At 42.1% G+C, this 20,299-nt stretch overlaps 1 protein-coding gene and 1 long non-coding RNA gene across 7 annotated transcripts; one reads left to right on the top strand and one right to left on the bottom strand.

Annotated features, from left to right (window-relative positions):
• Positions 1-673: 673 nt before the first annotated feature.
• On the top strand, positions 674-8,134 carry LOC123113492 (uncharacterized). 3 transcript variants are annotated; one of them, XR_006456058.1, is made up of 10 exons: positions 677-1,175; positions 1,311-1,372; positions 1,547-1,697; positions 1,785-2,635; positions 3,343-3,429; positions 3,991-4,123; positions 5,970-6,295; positions 7,284-7,573; positions 7,655-7,709; positions 7,796-8,134. It is a non-coding gene; the product is annotated as an uncharacterized lncRNA (long non-coding RNA). The 3 variants fall into 3 exon arrangements; XR_006456057.1 differs by having other exon boundaries at positions 685-1,175; positions 1,785-1,968; XR_006456056.1 differs by having other exon boundaries at positions 674-1,175; positions 1,785-3,429.
• Positions 8,135-10,671: 2,537 nt separating this feature from the next.
• On the bottom strand, positions 10,672-17,493 carry LOC123113491 (uncharacterized). 4 transcript variants are annotated; one of them, XM_044534731.1, is made up of 10 exons: positions 17,217-17,491; positions 16,131-16,440; positions 14,326-14,760; positions 14,057-14,194; positions 13,873-13,976; positions 13,567-13,788; positions 12,743-13,237; positions 11,387-11,814; positions 11,065-11,158; positions 10,672-10,990 (listed from the first exon to the last, which is right to left on the bottom strand). In XM_044534731.1, exons 2-10 carry the CDS (start codon positions 16,311-16,313, stop codon positions 10,882-10,884), a joined length of 2,208 nt encoding a protein of 735 aa, XP_044390666.1. In that variant the 5' UTR covers positions 16,314-16,440; positions 17,217-17,491; the 3' UTR covers positions 10,672-10,881. The 4 variants fall into 4 exon arrangements, with proteins under 4 accessions (XP_044390666.1, XP_044390664.1, XP_044390665.1 ...); XM_044534729.1 differs by having other exon boundaries at positions 10,672-11,158; positions 17,197-17,493; XM_044534730.1 differs by having other exon boundaries at positions 10,672-11,158; positions 16,131-16,445; positions 17,217-17,492.
• Positions 17,494-20,299: the final 2,806 nt, after the last annotated feature.

The raw sequence follows: 20,299 nt of genomic DNA, 5'->3' as shown, positions 1-20,299 counted from the left end.
TGTGAGAGCCGGTATGTTAGTGACAATGGCGGACAATGAGGTCCTAGTCCAGGAAGACGTTGATATGACCCCTGTGACTCGAGTCTGGAGGGGGTACACATGTCAAGAAGAAGAACCTATGGAGTGAGTCATGAGATGGGTGTAGGTGTGCGTGATCTATGGGTCAAGAGACCTGCTTGTAAATGTGTGAGCGTGGGATTACAAGAGGCTGGATTCCGTCCCTGTAGCTTATCGAGGAAATCCAGAAATAAGAGAAGGAGGGATGGACAAGCCTCTTCAGAGCTCAGTGACTTTCAGCCGTTGGATCGGTTTGCTTGATGCGTTTCTGGACGTCGGATCAGCATCTGGATCAACCTGGGCCGTCAGATCTCGAGCTGGCACTGCTGGAATGAATAGTAATGGCAGAAAAATGTAAATACCATGCCCCCACCGGGGTATTTTGGTCATTTCAATCGTAGGGGTATAAAAGGGCCGGCTCCCGTGGAGACAACCTAGCCCCCCCCCCCCCCCCCCCCCCCGCGCGCCTCCTCTCCCCTCCCCTCCCACGCGCCTCCTCTCCTCCTTCCCCGTTGCCGCCCGGCCTCCTCCTTCCACCCCTCCGGCCGGCTCCTCTCCTGCATGCGCCTCCTCCTCCTCCCCACCGGCACCTCCCTCTCCTCCTTCCCCGCCGCCACCCGGCCTCCTCCCCGCCCGCGCCTCCCTCTCCTTCTTCCACTCCTCCGATCTGGCGCCGCCAAACCCTAACGCCCCGCCCTGGCCCCAGCTCCCACAGCAGGGAAGGAGGAACGCCGCCAGCCATCCTCCCCGTCCATCGCCGCCACGCCATTGTTGGCACCTACCCGAGGCGTGGGTGCTGCGGGTCAACCGCGTCGGGGAGATGGGCGCCACGCAGCGGTCGCTAGATCCGTGCGCCGGATCCGCTGCTCCTCCCGCCCCGCCGCCCACGACCCCCTCTCCCGCAACTCCGGCCAGCCGCCGTCGAGAGGTCAACTCTGGCCGCCTCCACCACCACCCATTGGCAGGAGCGCACCTCCCCCTCCCCCGCTACTCCTCCTCTATCACGTGTTCATCACCGGGAGGAGCAGCGGATCTGCCTGGTGGCGTCGCCGTCGGCTGAAGGAGTGGCGGACCATGGTCCTCGAGTTACTGCACCTCCGGGAAGAAGACGACATGAGGTGAGCAGCTTCCAATCCGCCATGCGAAGCCACCACTGAGTGCCCTCACCACTTTCCCCATCCCCCCTCTCCTTCTCGCACGGATTTACCAGTTCGTCTGCTCGTGATTTGATATGTTGATTTTGTCATTTGCAGGGGGGTTGGATCCTAAGGGGCAGAGATGCAGTCCTCCAGAGTTGTTGGGAAGAAGAAGATGGGTAAGCTCCTATTTCTCTTCTATGTTGATTTAGCAGACAAAAAAATTAGGAAGAGGACTATGTTGGTGCTCTTAGTCTCATGATTTATGCTAATTAGCAGCTAGAGGACAAGTTGCATGATAATTATTTCGTTCTTAGGGAAATATTCGTTGCTGACTTGCTATTGACTCTCAGATTTGCAAGGTCGATCGACATATGCGACAAAGATCCTGTTGTGCACAAGCATACTCCATACATTGTTATCCTCATGAGGCTTGCAGAAAAATGGGTCGATGCGCGTGATGGTCAGTGACCTTCGGCCAGGCAAGAGAAAAGGGAATTTAAGGTACATGATTTTTTGGGTTTGTTGGCCAAATAACTAAACAAATTTCTAGGATATTCTGATTGTTGACAAAGCTACTGTTTTTGCCAGGACCTAATTCGAGCCGTATGCTTAAACCGCGAGTCATCCAAGAAGTGGTCCAGTTTTACACAGTGCTCCTAATAGTACAATTAAGGAAAAACAGTTAACTCCCTCAATGATTTGGCCCTTGACTCCCTCTCAATATGGTTTCCCCATGCATAATGGACTACCAAACAATGTTAAGGAGCCATAGGTAAGCAAGAATTCACAATTAACAGCCCTTGTAGCTGTGATAATATGACATCATGATAGTTTGGTAAGCAAGAATTCACAATTAACAGTCCTTGTGGCATTTACATACATGTTGGGTTCAGATAGACATATGAAATACCTTGATGCTGACCCTAACAAGCCCAACTAGACCATATGAACGTGCAGCAACCAAGACGGTATTTGCACTTCTGCAGATACTATCTAATTTCGATACAGAACTCTCTGGAAGCTGCAGTGGTGAAAATTTGGTGTACTTCATATAGATGTTCTTCTAGAATGTACATTTTAGGATCAAGCATTTTCTTGATTTTCATATTGAAGATCAAGCATTTTCTTGATTTTCTTAATATGGAGCTTTGACCATCTCTTTGGTGACCAGTTTGGATAATTTTAGTTATAGCACCCACGCAAGTTTTGTTTCTTTCTGTATATTATCAGTCTTCTCAAAAATTGAAGGATTGGTAAGCCTTTTGGTATTATATATTTTTAGTCCATGTTAGGATATCTGTCTATTGTAGGTGAACTAGAGCTTCCACTTTTATCAATGTTGCTTGTGTAAAATATAGACATAGCTTTTCAGGCAATTCTGCTTTGTCATGGAGATGAAAAGTAATTATTTTGGTGTGGTGAATCAATTGTTTTGCTGGGTGAGATATATCCCTCTCCTTGTTTTCTATTTGTCGAGTTTCATTTGATTGAGGTTTATAAGACAAGATCGCAAGTTGTAGAAAGGATGTACATATATGTACTTTTCTGTATAGGTCTTGCCCTGTGAAATTATGTAGTAGTGTTTGTACTTTTTTTTCTTATATCATGGTGTCGCCTGTGAGTGTTCCCAATAGTGTGGACTAAGTATGCAGCAATAGTGTGAATCAATCTACACTTGCAGCATGACTGTTTTTTTGCCCTGGGCCTTTTTATTTATGTGATAGAACTTTCTTTAGCAATACACCAATTCAGAATATTCATATATTCTTTTCTTAGTCATTTTCAATTTTTATATGTTGGCGAAGAACTTACTTTAGCAGCATAGTGCTAACAAACTTACTTAGGCTATCAAACAGTGTACAACTAAAGAGAATTCAATTAGCTGGCTTGTTTGTAATCAGTGGTCTAGGTAGGTTGCAAGGAAGAGGGCTTTTGTATCATTCTTCTTTTGATTTTTTGGATCAGTGGTCTAGGTAGATTCCAAAGACGGAGATTTTTGGTGTTGGCTTCTTTGGAATTAGTGGTCTAGCTAGGTTCCATGGAGGAGGGATGTTTGTTTGTATGTTGGATATAAAAGTATCAAGTATCAACTTGATCTACATCTGCTCTTTTGCTTTTACATGGCTCACACGGTCATGTTATGCAGCTTTAGAAGAGATTGCAGATCATAAGCTTGCAAGGATAATTGGTTAGTGACTCTTTATCTTTGAGGTTCACCAGGATCACATTGCAGGTATAACCTTCATCTCTTTTTCAAAAACATGCATCTTTATGTTTTGTATAAATATATGTTTGCTGTTTTGTGAGTGTGCTACTGCGCATTGCTTATATATTGCTAGATCTTCTATGATTTAAAGTGAAGATGAGTATGTTCCTTGCATCTCAGCGTTTCACCCTTTCCGCTTTAGCAGGATATACTGAGGAGATGCTTTCTTTGACCGTCCATTAATTATATATTATTTACTCACACTTGATAAATATATATGATATTTTGAGTAAGAATTGAATCTGAACGTGTGCTCTTGTCCAAAAAAAGAGAGCATGAAATGATATATTTTACCTATGAATCCTTTTCATGTATAAATAAGCATGCAGATTGTTTTTGATGTCCTCATAACCTGTTATTATAAACCATATATGGTGCTGGATATTTCATTTCTTGGATGGTTGTGTCTTGCCTGTGGTATCTTTCTGCAACTGAATTCATGGTGCTGCTGGATGTGTGTATATTTTGTGCTAAATAGTAATTCCTAAATAATTGTTTCTGATAAAGAACGATGCCTTTCTTACACAGGTTGTTTGATGCATTTGTGCTCGTCGGCGGGACGGTGCAAGGCGCAACTCCGACGCGGTTCCTTGCCGGTTGGATGGCGTTCAGGCGCAACCCCGGCGCGCACTCAGTACTGTCTCGGCTACAACCTCTCTCGGTGAGGTCCATCTTCCTCCTGCTCCTCTGTTTCGGCTACTATATCGGACATGGCCATGGCTATATTGATGTGGCGCTCGTCTGGTTGATGCTCTATGCCCTACTCATGCATCAGTTCCTACTTAAGCTCTATAGTTGTGGATCCATGCTATTTTAGGGTTTCTAGGCTGTTGTTCATGTTTAGTTGCTATCATAGGGAGTTCATGTGATGCTCTGGTTTACATGTGGATGCCCTGGTCCTATAGCTATGCTCCTGGATTTGCTAGATTGATCAGTGGCGTTCATGCTAGGGCGATGATGATTAATCGTGGCTGAAATAAGTGTGCCTTTGAGCAATCGTGGCACCTGTGCGTATCAGGTTGGACCCTCCTTCTTGTCTCTAGAATCCTTTTTGATCCTGTGATACTTGTTGTTATCCTTGGATGGTCATTCTTGTTGAGTGATAACCAGGGCAGCTCCACTGTATAAACAGATTGATCTGGTGATAAGAGATGATGGGGATAGGTTATATGATCGAGGAAAGGTGAATCTGAGCCCCCTATGCAATGAACCCTGAATCCTCATAGCTCAGCGACTCTGGGCCGTTCGATCGAAAGCCCCTCGTGATACCGACCATCCGATCTCGAGCCCGATCGCCGTGAGCCATCCAATTTTGACCCCGATCGGCCTGGGCCGTTGGATAAAATTCCAGTTGCAACAAAATGTAAATACCGTGCCCGCACCAGGGCATCTGGGTCATTTCGCTTAGGGGGGTATAAAATGACCGCGGCTTCCTGCAATGAAAACCTAGCCGCCTCCTCTCTCACTCGCTCCTACAACTGCCTCCCTCCCTCCCTCCCACACAGGTGGCTCCCACCAACCACGGTGACGGCGGCAGTGGCCACGGAGGAGGGCGGAAGAACAACGGCGCCGGCGATGGTGTCCGTGGTGGCTATGCAATTAACCCTAAACCATTTTTATTTGTATTTAAAGGTGTTGCTTCTTTATGCTCAAGTGGTGTTCGTGCTAGGGCGATGATGATTACCTTGGCTGGAATTAGTGTGCCTTTGAGCAATCGAGGCACCTGCGGGTATCAAGTTGGATCCTCCCTCTTGTCTCTAGAATCCTTTTTGATCCTGTGATGCTTGTTGTTGTCCTTGGATGGTCATTCTTGTTGAGTGATAACCAGGGCAGCTCTACTGTATAAACAGATTGATCTGGTGATAAGAGATGACGGGGGTAGGTTATATGATCGAGGAAAGGTGAATCTGAGCCCACTATGCAGTGAAACCTGAACATTTTTATTTGTATCCAAAGTTGTTACATATTTTGTGTTACTGTCTTGGCGCGAGGGTGCCGGTCCCAACATTTTACTGTCCAGGATTTAGCTTGTATTGTCGTTTCTGAAAGACCGTAACACAAAAAGGTCTGATCCAACTCCATAATTTTACTGTATGAGACAACCTGTATAATTTTCAGTTTGTAGAGCTCTGTGGTGCCCTGTTTTTCTGTTGTTATATTTTTCTATTGCTGGTCAGATCCATGTTGTCCTGAATTGTGAAGTACAACTACAAGTCCAAACCTGGACATTTTTAGAAATCTGACATTTTTAGAACCTGAACATTCTCAGTTAGTGGCTCAAAACTGCTCCACTAGAGTAGACATTTAACTTAATCAATTCACCATCTATTCAAATACTCCTATTAATTCCATCTGAGGAGAAGACATTTAACATAAGGTAGCCCCATTTTAATTTAAATGTAGTCTATTTTTGTTGTAATAGCCCATTAGAGTGACTTTTCGTTCATGAGCGGATCCTTTTCTTAATGTGTTTGATTCGAGGCGCCTCCTCCCGGGCTCTCTCGTAGGTGAACTGTAGCGACAGCGTGTGCGTGGGGGTCAAGCACGATAGCGCTGATGGGTGCCGTCTCCGTCGACTGGAGAACCGCAGGTCGCGGCTCACGCCGCTGCTCTACTGGGTCATCAGCCTTCGTACTCGTGTTGCGCGTGCACTCAAGTACTTCATCCCAGGTTCATATGTCACAAATGTCCATGCACACAGCTCTGACCCCCTTTTTTTGCTGCTCCATATAGTGAACCAACAGAGTCGTGGATGCAGTGTGAGCGGTAAGCCAGAACTGCAATTCGTTGAACATGGGGTGCTATTGTGATGATCTCATGCCTCACGCTCTATGTGTGTATCTCTCTGTCCTGTTCCCTTTTTGCTATTCATTCATGCCTGTTAGAATTACTAAGTTTTTTCTTGGTTTTGTAGTTGTGTGTTGCTATTAAGAATGATTACCTTTTTTGTCAAAAAAGAACAATTACCCTGATTAGTTAGGATTTAAATGTCACAAGTGGATTGCTGTTAAGAATCATTGGACGGACTATTTAAGTTTCACTCATAAGTGTTTACAGTTTATGAATTGAATTCTCTTTTCGGACAATATATAAACTTTTGTGCATATTAATGCAGGTATTAGTAGTCCATTTCCTTTCTGAATATGAGCTTTGCTATGGATCTTGGGAGCAGGTCATCCTTGGTTTGCTTCCAGACCAGCACGTTTACCATCAGGCGACCAACTTGGATTGGCGTTGTTGTTGCACGTGCATAATTTATTCTCTACTATCTGCTAGCCTGTGATTATTTGATATGCGCATGTGTCACTGGTGATACATGTGGTACTTTGCGACCTACTTGATTTTCCTTTTTGGATGCACATATTCTTTATCTTCTTGAGCTACACTTTTTGGGATGATCTGTGATTAATCCATGTTGAAATGAGAAAGTACGTCATCTGTCTCTCTATATGATTATTTCATATCAAGAGTAAGAGTATATATGTGCTGGTACTTAGTTTGTGCAAAAGCAGCTACATACGGCTATTTGTTATAATGGCATCAAGATTGACTTTGTGGTAAGAACCGCCTTACTTTATATGGATAAGATTTAGTACTTAGATATATGGGCCAAATGTCTATGCTCATGTGTGCAATCTGATAGAGAGACTAAAAACTTAAGTATATTTGAGTGCTGAGGATTTTTCCTTTTGTTCAGCTAAAATTATTTGGCGGCCATATCTTCCCACATCGCTTTGCTTCTATTGTATATCCATTGGGTTTTGTACAAAACCTTTGTTATACTAGATGCTATTAATAAATAAGTTCTCGCTGATTCGCAGAGAGGTACCCACCATTGAGACTTCTGGGAAACACTGCTCCGACCGGCTGGAGGTGTCGCCGTCGATGAAAGAGCGCCATGGAGAGGAGAGCTTTCGCCACTTCCTCCACCACGACATTTCAAAGCAGTTGTTGCCTCCCCATCGCTCAGTAGCACGAGCAGCGGTGGAAGCAGGACCATGCCGTCTTGGACCAGGTCGCGTCCCCAGAAGTGGACAATGAAGGCCTTTGACAAGTGTGCTCTCTCTCTCTCTCCACCGCTGCTGGATCCAAGTCGCTCGACAAAATGTCGGTGTGTGACACTTCCTCGGATTGTTTTATTTGGTTCTTCATGAGCCCATTAATAAATCTCATGTATAGCACCCCCTGACAGCTATGTTTCCATGAAATGCAAACTGCGGCGGATGACCACACTCCATAGAGACAAGGTATATTCTAAAATATGTGTATGGATCTTGGGTGGTGATTACTCAAGAAGGATAACTCTTTTTTTTTTGTCTAAACAATTTGACAGCGAAAACGCTAGGACCGAATTTGCATACACTGCACGCAAAGATTTATTTGGAAACGGTCAACATGGCCAATCAGAAGGAAGGATACATCAGTCTGCGAAATCATTTTGCAATATATCTATGTCCCATGTGTAGTAGCCATCACCAATTCTATGTGTGATCCACAGCTTTCAAATCTCTCTCTATATATAGGGATCTGACTGAGTCAAATATAATGGTACATCGAGCTAGCTATCTAAGTTACTATCTTATCTAAGATGTAATTGATGCTTTCTTTTGCCCAGTAGTATGTATTTCAATGGATTAACTACTGTGTTAGTCATGTTTCAATGGATTAACTATTGTGTTTGTCATGTAAAACTATGTGTCCTATGACATGTGACTTTCTATGCACCTGTAATCTCACTGCCACTAATCTCACTGCCACTGGCTCTACTCTTCTACACTGAACTTCATGTCCTGTTGCTCTTGAACAAGCTAAAATACTTTTGTTTTATCATGGGCATGAAATCAAATTATCTGAGCGCCATGGCACTCTCAGTGATAATAAATTTAATAACATACACTTAACATGAATTACTATTACTTAGCATTACCTGCTTGATCAAAACGTTAACACCGGCACCCTTGCGCCAAGGCGCGATTCCGATCTAGTGAGAATTATCCGAGCTCTCATCGCCCTCTCTGTATCCCATCCTTTTTTCTATGTTCTTCCCCTTCTCCGGTCTCAAGTTACCTTCTGATCTCTTATTCCCCCTAATTCTACTAGCGGGCCATCAGCCCATCACACGATCTGGTATTTTCACCACCATGAACAGGTTCTAACAAACTCTAAATAACACCAACCACCAAACTGAAGTACTGGCTGATGCCAACCCACTTGCTGAGAGTGCACCGCCATGAACAGGCTCTAAGAAGCTCTAAATAACGCCAACCGGCTATAGGAAATGATAGTAGACCACCGTTTTGTCATGTGATCAGCAAGGCTAACATTCAAGCATGCACATGCCAGCAGCAACTTCCAAGCAATCTTGATCATGATGTCTTAGTGTTGAAATTGCAGGTATGTCCTCGTTTCCAAAAGCAGGAACTGAAGTATGAGTAATCGCAAACTGAATTTATGTATCGTTTTGTATCAATTTCATGGTAATGAAATTGCGAGCGACGAGCACCTCAGTCTGGGGAAAATATGTCTTTCTTGCGACATTTGCTGTTGCAAAACTTTCTATGTGAAAAACTGAAAACTGATATGCCCGCACGGTTACTATTAGGGAAAAATGGCTCCTGAGTGCATAGCATCTCTACACATGGGGTTTTATTTATTTTTGTAAATGTGCCCGATCTTTTTCATACCACATTTAGAAGACACAATAGCGACATTAGCAAAATGTCTCTAGAATGTACCAAATAGTACTGCAGGATCTAGCTCGATTGAACAGGCATGTTCATTATTAATCGGACAAATAATAAGTCGTTTAAGCATGCACCGAAGTTTTTGTTGCTTTATTCACGTGGTTAACAGTGCAATTTTTGACAAAAAACAACTGGGACAAAGTGTCATTCTACATAAGATGCACTGTCGCGTTAATTAAAGTTGCATATAAACGTTCATTGAAGCTTCGAACGTAAGATTTATCGGGTCCTTTGTCCCTCTCTTATCATACATCTGGAACGATTACTATGCTAGCTGTCGATATTGACAAAACAAAAAAGACGGCGAAAGGCACCTGCTGAGAGTAGCTACTGCTGCTATGCTACCTCTAACTATGAACAAAGTAAACAAATAAAATTGAGCATAGCAACGGTTGCGGAGCTATTGCGCCTCTCACTCGTCAGGTTCCAGTATCCTTCTTTTGGAAATCATAGATGCCGCCCAAAGAACATAATAAAATGAAAAAAAGAAATCAAAGCCACCCATTAAACCGAGCTCAGCACCAACCACCATCGATGCAATTTATTTCCAGCGTGGTTCTCATTATGTGAAATGTTCTGCATTAAACTATCTGTGTACTGCACGACCATCTCTTTTCATGGATTCTGCTTCACATATATCCTCTCTTCTCACACATTCTAATACACGGGCACCCCCTATATAACATCTTCCATCATATCGTCGCTTCTTTCCATGTGATACAATTCTACACTTGACCCAATGTATATATGATAAGAGAAATACGATGAAGGGTTCGAAGTAGATGATAGAAACAGTTATTTGAAGTATAGCCGGGTAAAATAAGTTTAGGCTCCACACATTCAAGGCAAGATGTGTTGACTTTTTTTGTTTTGATGAGGGAAAAATGCTGAGACTTAGGGTTGGAAGGCATCAGAACAATATATTGTGCAAGGGTTATATTTGGATGGGTAAGATCCACCACCAAAGGCCCGACTGCAAGCCTTGGTCACCTATGAGCGTCGCTATGTCAATGATGAACACGGAGATCTAGAGGGGTCCACATTAAGAACCAATGGAGTGAGCCGCAAGACTTGGGTCTAGGTGTGTGTAGTCTATGAACCAGGTATCACATTCGTAAGTGTATGAGGGTGGGTTTAAAAGAGGTTGGATGCCATAGAAAAGGAGATTTATGTGAACTCTCACCTACACTCACTGTATCCCATCCTTCCTTTTTTGTTGCTCACCTTCTCCAATCCAAGTTACATTCTGGTCTGTGGTTTCCCTTTGTTCTACTAGCGGGCCATCAAACCGATCTGGGATTTTCACCACCATGAACAGGTTATAACAAACTCTAAATAACACTAACCACCAAACTTAAGTATTGAGTGATGTCACCCCATTTGCTGAGAGTGCACCACAGTGCTAACCTGCACAAGCACATGTATGTTGGTTGCAAGGCATTTACGCTCACGTGAAGAACTTGTATGCTTGTAACAAACACATTAGTTTCCTACGTGTCGATTCCTCAACTACAAATGGTATCAGTGCTACAAAGCAGTCCACAACGCAACATCTTGGCAACTACCAACATTTGTTACTGTGTTAAGGCAACTAAAGCGAAACATCCACTGCAAAACGGTGGCAACTAAGCAAAATTCTCTGAGCGACTAATAGTTAATCATAAGTGGAAAACTTTTAATTCCTTCCCCACTTGGTTGCGCGACGGCAAAGCATCCAGTATTCTCTAATGCCAATATGCATCCAGGGCAGTGGAGACGACGGCAGATGCAGCGTTGTAGGTATCCTGGCATAACAAAGAAGATAGTGTCACGAATGCCATAATAAGGAATAAACCTAAACAACAAGATAAGTAGCAACCTTGTGCCCCTAAGGATTCCATGTGCCAGTTGTTTGCAGAAGGGGAGAGCAATCCCGTTGAAAACTTTCTGGTAATGTGGCCCGATTACTTGTCCTGCATTTAGCATCATTTATGTTCAAAACAACTCAGCTGATAGAAATTGCAAGTGTTAGAAAAAATAACAACATAACAGGCCTGGCACCGACACAGGTTCAGAAGGAAATGGTTACTGAAAGTAATTGAACAAAAAATAGAACAGATAGTGCTAACTTCTATAGTAATACTACACCAACAAATAAGTAGGGTATGAGCATAAGATGAAAATGTAACGAGACAGCTTACCGAGGGTGTTATAGTTACAGTTAAGTTCTGAAACTAGTGGTACTGAATGTACATGGATGGGTTCATCTGTTTTCCTTTCGCCAGATAAACTGGTTGAATGATATTCAACTGATAGAGCATCATCATCAGTAGATACAGATGACGATGACATAGGAAGGAACATTAATCCAGCAGGAAACCTTTGCCTCCTCGTCACCCATAGAATTACCGCAGCGTAAGGAGTGGAGTGGATTATACAAATTGCAGTTTCCAACACTATACACAAACAGATGATTGTGCTGCTCAAGATAGAGAAAAATATGTAGAATATAGAAGCTGTGGGTAGAAGAAGCAAGACTGGTGTAAACAACAGTGAACCAACCACATGTTGTTCAACCGTGTAGTCATAGCTATCTAATCTCTGCCTAAGAGGATTCCACTTGCGCCCTCTGTTAATAATACAAGCACATATCAGTAAGTCTACAAGAAATTTACAGCAAAAAAATTTAATGAAGAAACAAAAGAAATTGGGAGTTTAGTTGCCAATTGCCACACATTCATTTATATCTCCAAAACTGATTAATTCATAACATTAACTTTCATCAAAATAACAACAGCAATGAAGCAAGATGAGAAACGAACATCATTCAAAGTTTAAGATTGAGATGTTATGGGGATAATAATTAGCGCTTTTGTGTCGTCTCTAAAAGAGTTTGGCTCCCCAACATATTTCTAAATGCTAGATTTCCACCATAAGATTAATCAACTTGCTATTAGCTTCTATCTCCATCTACAAGGGACCTGGCTCCATAACTTGCTTCTAAACATTAGATATCTGACAATCCGACTACTGTAATAACTTACAACAAAATATGGTAATTACAGATTATTAGTTAACTAATTATCTGACACTAGTCATTCAACACCACAATCAAGTTTATGTTGCAAACAAGCTATTTTTATACTTCAAAAATGTCATATGAATGAAGGAAGCAGAATCAGTGCAGCTTTCATGGTCACATGAACCCATCACTAAAAAAGTACACATGCACAATTTTAAAAAATAAGCAAAATATTCATAGTAAAATAACAGTTAAGCACGTATACATGTAAAATTTGGTACAAAACCATGATGATGATGTCACTGTACAAAATACATAAATGTATGACTAATCTGTTGTGCTACAAGTGTGATTTGTTGTCTTCTGTGGACGATGCACATATATGACCATATTTTTGCAGAATTTTTACATGCACAACACATGTAGTTCTAGTGCCATGAATTCTTTTCGAGATTTCTTATATTGTAAAGTAATTAAACACAAAAACTTCATATGATCATAGGTGCATTTACCCATCAACAACCAACATTTTTACCTGAAAAGACGCCACAATGATGTCACTGTCTGAATCTGCCTTGAATATATTAAGGAGATTAACCACTGAAGCATGGTAACATGCAACGTCGCAAGCTGGATAATGTCAATGAAGACTGAAACAGGAACCGTGAAGCCTAAAAGAATTCCAGAAAATGCAAGGCCTTGAATTATATGCCTAAGGAAGCCTCCCACCATGAACCAAAGGGTAGAATATATTTGGATTGCATTCAGAGAAATCATGCCTAGAAGCTCTGCTAACTCAGTATTCAGCTTAAAGCCTGCTGGAACACCCATCAGCCACACACAACCAGATCTCAAGACAGCATCTGTCATGTAGTGAAGAAGAGCAAAAATCCAAGAGCAAATAGTCTCCATGTTCAACAATAGTGCTGCTCCAAGGATGAAACCCATCAGAAGATCCATGATAATATTTGACCATAAAGCATGCTTCTGGATTGCAGCTCTGTGTGCATATTCGACATTAACAGAGGAGCTGCAGAGTATAAGCAGTAACATACTCAAATCATGTACCAAGGATAGCTCAATAAAAGCTTATTGTTAACAATAATTTATTTTATCATCACTATTAACAGCTAATATATCTAATCTCAACTTTTAATATTGGGGAAGCACAAAGGTTCTTTACATCAAGGTTAAATGAATCAAGAAGATGAAATAAAATACAGTCATCAGCTATCATAAAGCAAGGAAGCCAAGTGAGTTTGGCAACACCATTTGACATCTCTAGAAAAGATAACTAGTCAATGGTAACTTAAGTTATAATGGTAAAATTAAGCAGCACCATAGGCATCCCAAGTTTACCTTAGGGAAGTATCTTGGAGGAAAATCGGCCAATAGAGAATTTGGGAACAACGGAGATGCATGTTTTTCCATGAGTGTCTGAAAACCTTTTGTAATATAAAGTGCTCAGAGACATGGCTCAAACATTTTCGGAACAGTTGAATGAAGATGTAGATAATAGTCGATACTGAAGCTAAAATTATTCCTGTCAAATGTTGTACCACTTGAACTAAGGCATCAAACCTGAATAAACAATCAGCAGTCAGGACAAAGGAAGAAAAAGAAAACAGTGTCCATCAGAGAAAATCGATAAAAGATGATGCTTACACAGTTGCAAACAAGAAATGAGCCGCAGAACTGTTATTAGTAGTTTTCCAAGCAACTGACAATCTAGCTGAATTTGAACAATTAAGCGCCAACACAATCGGATCCTTCAAACATAAACATGGACCACATTATCTAGTTGTTCAAAATAAACTGTAATAACATGTAAAAGCATCAAGGTGCATACCAAATCAAGAAATGGCCTTCTCTTTTGCAGATTATTTATCCAATTTGGCTTTTTGAAGGGAGACTTCATCCTATAAGGTGCATCCTCACCCAGCGAGAAATGGTTTCTACCAGCAACAGGAATATCATAAAGTATGACCTACATAAATTGAACAGAATTGAAGTAACTGATCACAGTAAAACAATTGAACAGCACTGAAGGAAATAAATTAAAATGATTCAAACTATGATTGCCACAAGGATGTCAGAAGTGAGAGTTGACTTACATACGTGGCAATGATTAATTTCAGCCTTCTGGTCATCAAGATGCAAATGGTGAAGCACTGGAATTTGATTCAGATTGCATTTCAAGCTCTTGTCAAGCTTACAGCAGAAGTGCACCCAGTCACCACCTTTCACTACTGACTTCTTGTAAGTATCCAGAAAACCGTCTAATACACTACAATCACATTCCCATTCTCCATTACTCTCACTTTGGTCTTGATCTTCAATTCCCAATGGTCCATTAAATGCAATAGAACAGTCTTGCTTTGTGTCAGAATGCTGTGTCTGAACAACTTGAGCCCGCAACGGCTGATATTTTTGCTTAACACAGCAGCCTTCAAAATCTCTTGGAAGATGTACAACACAATCCCCAAGGATGGTAAATGCTGCAGATTCTTGTAGCACTGTTGGCATCCTTTTATTTGAGGAAAAGATAGCAGTCTACCAAGAGAGAAAACATTCAGCAATGCAGCCATCAATAAAAAAACTAAAAACAGTTATTCATAATCAAGCAATGGTCCTGGTATCAAGCATGTGATGCATACTCATAATGTATGTCTCTATTTTTTATAGTATCTGAACGGAAGATTGCAGTAATCAAGGAACAGTCTTGGTATCAAAACATGTGACATTGCGATAAGAATCTAAGTAAAATATAAGATTAAAGGTTATAAAATAGCCCGCCACAAAAGGCTAATCAGTACTTGTAAAGGGAAAGCTATCATATTTTATAAATAGTATAGGGATGTGTAGAAAACATCCAGCATATTTGTCCTCAACATTTCCAAGTCAGCTGTTTGGAATAAAAAAAATATTTGGTTCAAATATTCAGAGCCTTTCATCAGACATATAAAGTTCATTCAGGACGATGTTGGTGTTACAAGAAACACATTCAACCGCCTGACCATAACATGTATATGGTCATTACCTCTTCATGGTTTGTTTAGTTTATGGAACACACCTATACTAGATTCAGCTAATAATGCCATCTACAGATTTCAAGGGATGGAAGAGGGTCATATTAAAATCTTTGTGAAACATCCCCAATCAACAAGTCCCGCTAATATCTTGCCTCAGGCACATGCAGGAAGATTCTATCACTTTAGTCCCCGAATGAGCTCATTCCGTTTTGCTAACCAGACACAAACTTGTTGGATTAGGTAATGCATTTCAACTAGTGAAACACAAACCAGCAGGATCAGGTGACTCCAGGATAAGGCCATCCCTGCAAAAAGTACCCCTTTGGTTCCTGAGGATTTTAACTCAGTAAACTCCTACACCGAAGTCTTAGCTGTTATAGAAGCATGTGTATACATCACTAGTTAATAAATAGCAATTCAGGGACTGGTTCAGCCTGCTTAACCATGAAGCAGCACACAGCTCCAGCATATTTTTTTAACTGCGAAGGGGCTTCAAATAAAGAAGACATGTGTGTATCTCATTGACTCTAACAGTGTAACAGTGCAGCTAAAAGTCAACAATGTAACAAAATTAATTATGCTTTACAACAAACAAACAAAATAGGTCTAGTTTGGTTGCCTACAACACTTCTGCCAAGCGCGGCATGCCATACACTTCTCTGCATCGTAGTTTATTATGCTACAATAAACGGGCAGAACCACCTAAAATTGTTTGCCTTCTTATGTGACCCATTACACAATAAATTAGGTTAATTCCCCTAAAAGAACAAAGCTCTTCATAGAAATAAAAAATGAACCACACTGGCCACTGTCACACCCTCCATATAAATGGAATAAGATAGCAAAGTACATTTAACAGCACCATTTGTACTACTTGCTGCCATAACTGACCTGGAAGGTGTCGAGGTTGGGGAAAGACCGCAAGATCTCTCCCTCGGAGACGAACGCCGCGACAACAATGTCGACTGATCCCGCATGGGGGAAGAGCCATCCGAACAGGAGATATCTGGTAGAGACGGACTCCAATTCAGACTGATGTTGCTGGCGCGGCCACCAGATCCTGCACCGGTCCATGCAGGAAAAGACTAAACGTGGGGCATAGGGAGTTCAGCTGGACCCAGGAGGCTCTGGAATTGCACCCGCACCACAGAATCACAGGCACAAATTCCTATTTGCTCAACCGAGGTTGATCTTCTGTGGCCTGCGCTGAAGAAGAACCGGATCAAACAATGTCTGGAATAGTTTAGTAGGGTATCTGTACTAGCAAATAACTCCACAACTAACTGAATGGAGATAAAAAAAATTCAAATTTGATATCAAACACTCATCAGATGAGAGAATGGATGATTTGATTATATGCCCTTTGGTCCAATGTAATGGATCTTTTACCCTTTCCTTCCTTCATATGCGAAGGGTTAAATTGCCCTATCTCTCTTATTAATCAGCTTCTATTCAAAACAGCAAATTTCCCTAAATGAATAGACCTCGGTACCACTATTGACTATTCTGACATGGTAGAGAACTATTTGCAAGCAGACTCGCATTCCCACATATGTATTCATCTGCCAACCACTCAGGAGAAATAACAAATAAGTTGAAGATTTTACAAGTTCAAGTCACAAATACCGGCGTAATATCTCACATGCTCGCGTAGGAACCAAAACTGAAGGAGCCATAATTAGAGAAAAACCCGGGCCATAACTAAACGCCTATAACAAAAGCATAAAAAATAAGGCTCGATTCTACAATAAGATACTACTAGTAAATGGAGATACAAAAGAGTATCAAATCTTTCATCTTCCATTTCTGCAGCATGAAACGAAACTGATAACAAAGCACATCAACTTGAGTAAATCCAATGCGTATGCATAATTTCAATCCAAACGTTCAACGCACTATGCATCCTTGATTTAGAACGTCATGCGTCAGTTTATAGAACCTAGAAATTAGAAATTACCCTGTGGGGTGCGGGCTTACCCTGCCCAAAGCGGAGTAGTAGGCAGCGGCCAGCAGCCCCTGCGTTGTGCCTGCACGAGTCAGCGAGACCGGCGGCGGGGCGGCAGCGACCCGGCGGCTGGGTGGAGGCCGCAGGGGGGAGGCCGGCAGGGAGTACTGCTGCGCGCAGTAGGGGAACGGCGCGGTCGAGCTCGCGCTCGCGCGGAGGCGGGCGTGCGAAGCAGCCGGACAGCGAGCGGGGGCAGCCGGGAGCGAGACCGGAGTGGGCGGCGGGCGGCGGGCGGCGGGGGGGCAGAGGCGGTCGCGCGACCTCCGGAGATGCGTGGGTGGGGCGCAGGGATCGACTGGGGTGCTGCTGTGTATCCCTCGCATCGCTGGCTGCTACATGGGCCTGGCCCAGGACGTTGGTCTTCCAGTGTGTGGGAGCGTACTGGAGTTTCTTTTCCTTTTTTTCGTTTCTTCACTTCTTTCTTTCTTTTTTATTTTGTGAGTGGTTTTCTTTTAACTTAAATAAAAGTAATGCATTTTAAAAACGTGCATAAATTTAATAATTCCAGACAAGATGGAAAGTTTACAAAATATAAAAATTGGTTTTAAAAACTGTTCATGCATTTGAAAAAATGTTTGCATTTCAAAAAATGTTCACCAAATCAAAAAATATTCACGAATTTGGAAAATATCCATGAATTTAACAATATTAGATAAATTCAAACCTAATTGTGAATTTAAAAAATGTTCATGAAATACAAAATATGTTAATAAATTTGAAAAAAGTTCATGAATTATAAAAAATGCTAATTCAAATCCATTGATACAAAAAGTGTTCAATCATTCATAAAATGTTTGCGCATTTGGAAAAAGTTCCTGAATAATAGAGTAAAAGACTGTTCATGTATTTAAAAAACTTCATGAATTCCAAATTTGTTCATGAATTTTAAAAATATTCACAGATTTGGAAAAAAATCACCAATTCATATAATGTTCACAGAATGTTTTAAAAAAAATCACAGAATTGGAAAATGGACATGATTTTTCTTTTAGAAACACAGATTTGAAAAAATGTTCACCAATCCAGATAATGTTCCATATTATAAAAGTGTTCACTAATATGGAAATATGTTCGAGAATTTGAAAAGTGTTCAAAATTTCAAAAAATGTTCATGAATACAAAATTTAGAAAATGTTCTTGAATTTTATCAAAGTTCAAGGATGCAAAAAATATTCATGACTTTAAAAAAGGTAAAGAAAAAGAAGAAAAGAGAATGAAAAGAAAAGGTAAGAGAAAAACCAATCAGAAAACCAGGAAAAGAAACACAAAGAAGAAAAAAAACATTTGGAGGCTTTCCAAAACTAGATGGAATCTTCCCAAACCGGAAGACACAAGCTTCATGGCGCGTTTGGTAGCCTACAGGAGGTCCAACAGTCCCGCATAGTACAAAAATCAGGTGTTTGGTTTGTTGGGTTGCATGCATTCCACGGTTGCATGAATCTTAAAGTACTCATGGACCAGACTGAGGGAGGAACAGTCGACTTGGCCGTTTTTTCCAAGCCAGGCTCGTGAGAGCCACGCGTGCCTCTCGCCAGCATGTGCTGGTAAGAGTAAGAGATGGCGAGGCATCTCATAACTCTATAACTCTATCCCCTCTCTTCTGTCACCGCCCACTGCCCATTCACACAACGCTCCTTCTCTCTCGCTCTATCACTGCCCCTATGATTTTTCTGATGGCCGACCCTCAACTGCGCCGCCCCACTCCTATCCTCATTGGCAGCCAGTCACGGAGACAGGCCCCAGGCCGAGGGGGCCTAGGCCCGAGGCGTGTGGATGTATTCCTTTTTTGACTGTAGTGTTTTTACAATGTTACACATAGTTGAACATTGTAGCGGTGAAGCAGACAGGGCCCAGGCAACGAAGGTTGAACATTGTTTACTGGCATTCCTATGGTGCACTCATCAGTAGCATTGTTATGGTGCCATGAGTGGCATTGCTCAGGTTACTTACTATCATCCTCTAAACTGACAAGGTTGTTAAAACGGAGTAGGACACCATTGGTTAGGGGGTCCACGTCATTGCTGGTGCGGAGGACATTGAGGACATGGTTACCCACAACAGATGGCTAAAAGAGGGCAAACAGGATTGTCGAGATGGTCAAGCCTATGCATGGGGATTGCCCGCATGCCAGGACTCAGGTTCTACGTGACCATCAAGGACGCCGAAGACATTGCCACGCTCATCATCATCAAGGCCTTCTGGTCCGAGATGAAGAAGTGGCTTGTCATCAAACCTCCATGCATCGTCAACCTTTATGCAAACAAGTGTGTGAGTTCTTGGTCCAGGTGTAGATGTTATAGACTTATAGGAGGAGATGGTGTTGGCGAGGGGCTGGGACTACTTCTGCAAGAAGCACTAGATCATCTTCGGTGACCTACTCGTCTTGAAGCTATCGAGCATCGACTTCAAGGTTGAGTTCTACAGCGTCGACACCTCAACCATATGCTGAGTCAGATGCGTCAAGCACTACTGTGTTAAGGTGGCCAGGCCTCGTGCGCTCTAGTCCCGCTACATGTCTTGTGTCATGTTATCTGAATTTTTCATTGTGTTTCTAGTGAACTGTATATTTTGCACAGAGATCAACACCCTGACGTTTTGCAGGGACATGGGATGCGCCTGATGCCTTAAAACTTCAATTTTAGTTGTAGTGCACACTGCTAATTGCCTGGTAATGTGTAAGACTACTATTAATTGTGTTAATGCTGATATGTGGTGTGTTGATGTGAAATGTGGTGCAATTAGGTGGTAAGTTCACTAGATTTGGAATGGGTGAGTAGAATACCACATTGCACGTAGCCAAACAATTATGCATCTGCCACCCTTGAAAGCACAAATTCAGGCGAGCAAGCAGTATGCATCATCTGCTCACTGGTGCAATGTAGGCTACAAACCATGTGCACAACATGGTTTTCAACCTGCATTGGCTTGGACTGTCCAAGGTGAGCAACATATGCAAAGAGGCAAAAAAAAGGTGCAGTCTACCGAACACATCCCATAAAACCGTTGGGATTGCTAGCGCTTAGTGGGCTAAACTACTTGGCGCACCTATTGGTGA

Source organism: Triticum aestivum, chromosome 5B (assembly GCF_018294505.1).
Source record: "Triticum aestivum cultivar Chinese Spring chromosome 5B, IWGSC CS RefSeq v2.1, whole genome shotgun sequence".
In the NCBI taxonomy this organism is placed as follows: domain Eukaryota; kingdom Viridiplantae; phylum Streptophyta; class Magnoliopsida; order Poales; family Poaceae; genus Triticum; species Triticum aestivum.
Note: the sequence above shows the minus strand (reverse complement) of the source record. Positions and strands in the feature narration are given on the sequence as shown.